The sequence below is a fragment of the Penaeus chinensis genome, chromosome 2 (genome assembly GCF_019202785.1).
Source record: "Penaeus chinensis breed Huanghai No. 1 chromosome 2, ASM1920278v2, whole genome shotgun sequence".
NCBI lineage: Eukaryota > Metazoa > Arthropoda > Malacostraca > Decapoda > Penaeidae > Penaeus > Penaeus chinensis.
In genome coordinates this window covers 42,130,544-42,138,043 of record NC_061820.1, presented here as the reverse complement: position 1 = coordinate 42,138,043, position 7,500 = coordinate 42,130,544, and the positions used below count along the sequence as shown (strand labels likewise).

Below are 7,500 nucleotides of genomic sequence, written 5' to 3'. Positions count from 1 at the left end.
AGTAAATGGGTTAAGGTTGGGTAAGGTAATGTATAGTGGTTAGATCAAGTGAAGGATGTATATGCATTTGAGGAATGAAAACAGGTTGTCAAAGCAGAAAGTGTGAGAAGTTGTGGGAGGGATCACGAAAATCGGTCCCATTTGGCTGGGCTAAATAGATTATTTAAGAATTTTGTAGAGATGGGGGTAGTAGAAGGACGGGGGCATGTGGAAGAGGGAGTAGTGTTGAGGGAGGTAGTGTTATGGGGAGGTGGACAATAGTTTAGTATTGATTCCATTTATTACAATGGATATTCTTGGTGTGACATACTGTCTGTTTCATTTTGCTTCGAAACTATCCCCTGTGTGCATGGAATAGCCGGGGTTGCCATCCACTGGCGGCGAGGGATTCGAACGCAGGTCAGCAAGATTGCTAGACGAGAACGCTACCGCTGCACCACACAGCACACAAATAAGGTTGTAAGGCAGTAATAAGGGAGGATGGGGTAGTTGATGAAGGTTGTGGGGGTATAGTTGTTGAAGTTGAGCATGTTGGGAGTAGAAATGTCTCCTGGGGCGTTGATTAGGGTGGATACTGTACTAGTCGGCATTGAGGAGGGGGTATTAGTTGTAGTGTTCAGAGCCGTGGTCAAAGGAGAACCTGGGGTCAGGGAATCGGGCGAGTTTGAATTGGTGGAGCTATTTGATGAAGAGGCAATTGCCTCTAATAATGGTATGGTTAATGGTTAATGGTTATTCATTGTTGGCTATGATAAGCCTGGAGTATGTTGGGGAGAGAAATGGTCCACCCCTCAGGGTCGCTTGAGGGGTAAGGGCTAGACAACTAAAGCAGGGGAATACCGTGCCCATGGCTCCCTCAGGCCGTTCAGGACTGGCACAAAGTCAGCCTTTCATCCTTTCAGCACGGCTCTCACACCTTAGGAAGTGGGTAGTAGAAGGGGTTGGCGAAGGGACAGAGACGAAAAAGTAGGAGGGAAAAAAAAAAAAAAAAAAAAAAAGACCATGCAAAATTTGTTGAGTCGAGGGCTGAGTCCCAAGGTTGGGGAGTTCCCCAGCATTGGGTCCCAGTCTCCGCCTCCTAAGCCCCCCCACGACAACAACGGGCAAGGGATTGGGGGGGTTATCACAGGAGTCTAATTATCATATATTTTAACATTTAATGTAGTATTCTTGAAAACCCTGATGTAGCAGATAATTATGTACCTGGCTTGTTTTGCCTGGGACCTTTGATGGCACTGATTTGAAGATTTATTATTATTAAACTATTGCTCTATGCAACAGATGGAAAAAATCACATTTTTAAAAATTATTAAAAACTTCTTTCATTTTACAATCTTCTTTTATTTGTATTCATGCATTTTTACTTTTAAAATAATATAACTATAAAATATATGGTTGTAATTGATGTATAAGACTATTAAAATATTGATCATCTGTTTGTAATTATTTTTCCACTATATCATTTTGACAAAGAAGAAAATCTAGCCTTGTCTTATGAAGTTAGTCAACTTCTGTAGTCTCCTTTTCTTTACATCAACCAGTATTAATGCACCAGAATTTTCTTTTTATATTTTCTAATCAGCAAATATGTGCTTCCCATGATCAGTTATCTCATACAGTGGCAAGAAAATGACTCCATCAAGGGATGCCATGGCCTCTCCACTCTGATATTAGGAATAGCAGAGCTTAGTCTGGTTTATTTTTTAATGACTTGTCAGGTAGGGCTCCAAACTCTATCTTGCCTGAAGATATACAGTGGATGCTTGTTGTCCCTTGTGTTCTTTATAGCCACTATATTTGCTTTGGTTTACATGGTTCTAGTCTGACAATTACCCTTTTTGCAACTGTCAGAAGTATTTTAATGGTTTCATATGTAAACTTACCATGGGTCCCAATATAGTATATGTACTGTTAAATAAGTTGGATCTGCAAAAGGAATATCCACTGTCAACATACTCATACTTCTATGCTTGTACAAAAATCAATAAAAATGTACAAACATGTACATATTCAAGCTCACTTGTTTTTTTTTCCATTCATAATATTGCAATTTGCATAAACAAAAATGTACTCACTAACTTGCTCAAATCTACATACATATTAAAAACCCACATAATACAAATTGAACTCAAGACAAATAGTGGTCAAAATAAAATACCACCACATCAATGTCTCATTTTGCTTCTTTCAAATATCTACATCTTTTAAATACTAATGGGGTGCAGTAAGACAAGAAATTTTCTACTGCATTTTATTTCAGATCAACAAACATTTTTCTTTAGTAAGAAATACTTCCATCTATGCCATTAAGCCTTTCTAATAAGATAAATGTAATTTCCAACTTTTCCACTTACCAGCAGACTTCACTCTGCAACCATTAATCAAGTTCAATAATTAATAAAGTTTTCAAAATACCATATAAATCTGAAAAAGGTGAAATAAAAACAATAAAAAAATGAGGAGATTAAAAAGATGACACAAGTACTAACATACAGTGGTGTAACAGGCAAATGTGAGCACCCTAAAATGTCTAAGTTACAAAGCCTAAGGCAGCTTGAACATCTCAAATTTACATGAAACATAAATTTACATGTTTCACCTAATGTAGTCTGAAAAAAGTTAAATGCTACATAATCATATTCTGGTTTGAGAAATACAAATAGACAGTGCCATATAAAGGATAAGAATGGAATAAACACCAGGGAAATTCTGATTACACAGATTTTAAATAATTAGTCTTTATTTCAAAGTTGAAAAGCTATTTTATTTAATAATCCATAATTTTGGTCTCTACATTGTTTTGATAACATGGAACAATACAAAAGCATTAATCTGCAACCTATGATCAGACCTGAAAAAACAACTACATCACTGAACCTATAATTTATTACAATTAATATTTTATCAATTGAGGTAAATTATGAAAGACTGAATGTCATCCAAACCTCCAATGAGTTTTCCACATGCAAACTGTTTTTATAAACTGTGTCAATAAATACCTATGTAAAAATAGATATAATCATTATTACAAAGAAATCTTCAATGTAACATTTCTTTATTTTGCAAACAAAATATAATTGAAAATGCATATTAAACTTCTGAATACTGGGTAAAAATTAATATTATTATTGTCTTCCCAATATGATACTTTAACCATTAAATCAGTCACCGAAAAAAAAAACATTATTATTCCAAGTAACCCCCCCACCCCCTGCTTTAGAAATAAAATTTCCAACTTAGTCAACATTTTCCTTTTAAATATACATGTTCATTATGGCATAATGCAGTAAAGTAGGATGAAAATAACACTGAATGCAACAGTCAGATTGTCAGTGTTTCATATACTTGCACTGACAAGTGGACTATCACAGATGCAGCCACATAATACCACAGTATCAAACAAGTGTCACAATCTCAAACACTTTTAAGGTCTATAGGAAATTGAATATAACCCACAACATTTCTAAATGTCCATTCTATTCACCCTGAAAAGTAATGAATATCAATAACAATAATGATAAAAATGCATATCTCCATCTTAAAGATCTGAATCCCTGCCATGGAAATTTGTTTTTAAACCAGCATGTGAGGTCCCTCTACTAGTTTACTAAAGCATGTTTCATTGTGAATAAGTTCTTTCTTTGTAATTTCTGAATAGCAAAAACAAAACAAAAGAAACACACCAATAGGAAAAAAGTGAGAAAAATCTAAACAAAACAGAAACAAAAGGTTCCATGTACCAAAAATAGACAGAAAGGAAGAAAGACAAATTAACTTTGGGGAGGATTTTGGTTATTGCCCCCAGGTTGATCATCTCCTCCTCCTCCTGCATTGCGATTCATTTGTCGACGGATCTGCTCAACTAATTCTGGGTTTTGACTCTGCATCTGTTCTGCCAACTGCCTCCCCCTGTCAACAAATATGGACATGGAGTTAAAAGACATCTGTTTCAACTTGTTATTATAGTGATGGCTATGATTCAAACTTGAAATGATACTGCAAGATAAAGAAAAAAAAAAAGACCTCTCCTTAGTAATGATACATTTTTTAATGATGTTCTCCTTAGCTATCATCAAGCTATAATGCATATCTATTGTTTGTAAAAGCAGAAAATCAATTCATTAACCCTTAATACACAAATTTGAAAGGGTGCATTTATTTCTTTTGTCCTCTATTTACATACTTAAAAGAAAACCTGATTTTGACACAATAACTTACTGCAATTTATTAGAAAATGTATTTTCAAGAAGCACACTTAAAAAAATCCCCTAAATATAGGACTGGAAAGTAAAAAGTAATAGGCATGTATACATACGCATTAAGAAGGGCTTCCATGCCTCCAGCTCCAGGGCCAGGTGGAGCACCTCCTGGCGCACCTCCTGGCGCACCTCCAGGCACACCTCCAGGCGCACCCACTCCCATACCCGGTCCCACACCTGGTCCCATACCTGGTCCCATACCTGGTCCCATACCTGGTCCCATACCTGGTCCCATGCCACCTCCCATACCACCCATAAAACTGCTCATCCTGAAAGTAATAAAAAAGAAAATGAAAATAATAATAATGCTGAGAAGCAAAGCATGCTAAACCTATACATAGACCCTGCTCAGGAGGGCCAAAAATTCCTGTGTGTGATGTTGAGGTGATGTGGTTTTCAGTCTTCTGACTGGGGTCAAGGGATGAGAAAGGTATGTTCCCTTTTATCTCTGAAGTGCTTATTTACTCTCTTATCTGTTTTCTTTGATGCTTTTACAATTTAAATACAATTCAAATACAGAGGCTATCATTGTAGTATCATCACATGCAGTTTGCCTTTGGGCCATGAATGAAGACCTCTGAAGACTGTTGTTATCTTCAAAATACTAGAGACAAAATGAAGCACTTATACAAGGACAGCTGTTCAATATGTTCACTCTGGCAACAATGTGAAAGATTTAAAAGGCATACAAGGAACTCTGCCAGATACTTGCTTTCAGACCTCAGTTGGACTGCTAGAAAAACATTATAAGCCTTGTGTGAACCACATAGGATTTTGCATACATACATACATACATACATACATACATACAGACAGACACACACACATACATATATATATATATATATATATATATATATATATATATATATATATGTATGTATATATGTATATATAAAAATCCAGTCACACATAGAAATACATAAATAAATAGTGATAATCCAATCACACACTTACATGTTCTGCATATTAGGGTCTGACATAAGTTGTGTTGCCATGTTCATGAGGGCTGGGTTGTTCAGTAAGTTACTCAAATCAGGCCCACCTGGACCACCCAGGCCTGCTAAACTGCCTAGACCACCTGTAAATAACCCATTCAATCTTTGAGTATATGTATGAGTATTTACTATAAAAATGACAGTAAAATATTTCATTTTTCTTCTATGAATATATTCATATCCTTGAAGACTCCCCAAGGGGACAAAATACAACAGAACTCATCATACATAAGCACAAAACTATATATAAAAAACTACACCTACTTTAAGGAAGGACATAACATTTAAAATAAAATAAAAAAAATGTTGTTTTCAAATATGGGCTTAAAATGTTTACACATTATCAAGGAATCATTCCCAACAAATATTTCACCACATCAAAAAACTGAAAGCTTACATACAATATAAAGGGACAAAGTCATATGAACCAGAGAGAGATCTACCATGTATGTCAGTCATTTCTACTTTTGCTATGTGTTACAATACCTTAATAATTCTTTCTGTGTGTATTATATTCCTCATGAATAATAATAATGATGATGATGATGAGAGAGAGCACTAAAAGAAATATGTTGAAGAAATAAGATATTTGCTTCCAGATGTACTATTTTGAGATATAAGTACCAATTTTTCTGTGTGTGTTTTTTTTTTTGCCATATCATTATTATAATAATTTTTGTTTCAGTGCATTCTGGATTGTGATAAGAAAACAGTTACACGTGGTGGGCATGTGCACTAACTGGAGACCACCTCTCACTCTCCTTCCCTTCCTTTTGCCTTCTTTGAAATAAGTTTTTCTGTCATACTCTTTCTCCTCTCCATGTCTTTCTATTCCAGTAATCATCACAGAAATCATAAGAGCAATGGTCATGGTGAACAGAGCACAGTAGCTACACCTTGATGACACAGCAAATTTTAGCTATATGGAACCCTATATAAGATGCCAAATATTTCCAGAATATAGAAAATTATCCCTCTTATTGACTTTTTGTCTATATCTGTCATAGTTTCACTTTGCAACTGGATACCCCTTAATGTGCTTCTGACCGCAACTTTAACATGTGGAAACAGAGGTTGATTATTATTAAAAATGATATGCCACAAAATTTCTCTAGCTTTCAACCCTCAAGATCATTAAGACAAAATGGAAATACATTTTCCACCATAAAGTATCAACCATCCACATGCCACAAGAACCATTCCTAAAATATCCTAACTGACCCCCCCCCTTACACACAAAAAATAACCTTGACAAGCATTTACTCTGAGTTTATCATTTGAAAAGATGTGTTCTTGCATCATTTAACACATACAAATATAAGCTATGCTTTCCCTGCTTGATATATGAAAGGTTAGACTAAGTTTGACTGAAAAGACCTATCATCAGTCACCATAACTTCACTTTTCCATGTCTATATAAATCCATTTCTTTATATAGACTTTTCCTACATACTAAAAGCTAAAGAAAAGGTGCTAATTTGTATCACTAAATCTTACACATTCATTAGAAATATAAGAGTATAAGAGTATATTTGACTCTATTGTCTACTCCATATTTTCTTGCTCAATGGCCTGTACAATAAACTGTTATTTTTCTGAAAGCAGTATTGCTCTCTAGGCACCTAAGTAACTACAAAAAGCAAAGGTAACATGAATTTATCATATTTGTAATAAAATAGCAATAAGCATGTACAAACAATAATAAAATTGTAAACAAAAAGTAAGCAAATATGTTTGTATGTTCTATGTCTACTCATATACAGATGTAGAGCATTCAGTTTAACCATTCACTTACAAAAAAATATTTCTACAACACCACTATAAAATCTACTACTGTCAAGAAAAAGCACACTCCAGCAAAAGTAAAAAAAAAAAAATCCATGTAAAAAAAAAAAAAGAACACATTGGAAAAAAGGGGGTGGGAAAAAAAAGAAGAAATCCATACCAAGTCCTGCAAATGGGTTTGGTGGAGCTTGTGGTTCTGCACGAAGCTTCTCTTCAGCAATAGACAGATTTCCTCTATAACTTTCATTATCTGGTTCAAGCTCTAAGGCCTTTTGGTAGCACTCCTTTGCTTTCCGGTGATCATTTAGACTTGAGAATGCCAAGCTGTTACAGAAAGATTTGTCTTACTTCAATCTCATATTTACTATTCAATACATACTAGATAAATGTAATAAACTATCTAGAGCTACACTGCATTGGTTATTGTTATATGCACCAATAAAATTTCTATGCCTTTA

The 7,500-nt window shown here is 34.9% G+C and overlaps 1 protein-coding gene across 1 annotated transcript in view; it reads right to left on the bottom strand.

The window, feature by feature from the left end:
- Window positions 1–2,237: 2,237 nt before the first annotated feature.
- Window positions 2,238–7,500, bottom strand: part of LOC125031479 (small glutamine-rich tetratricopeptide repeat-containing protein alpha-like) — an 11,060-nt gene continuing 5,797 nt past the window's right edge. The window contains exons 5-8 of the mRNA XM_047622292.1: window positions 7,203–7,366; window positions 5,217–5,340; window positions 4,316–4,528; window positions 2,238–3,909 (exon numbers count right to left, since the gene is read on the bottom strand). Coding sequence (XP_047478248.1) covers window positions 3,771–3,909; window positions 4,316–4,528; window positions 5,217–5,340; window positions 7,203–7,366 — 640 coding nt within the window. The 3' untranslated portion in view covers window positions 2,238–3,770. The remainder of the gene's footprint in view (window positions 3,910–4,315; window positions 4,529–5,216; window positions 5,341–7,202; window positions 7,367–7,500) is intronic.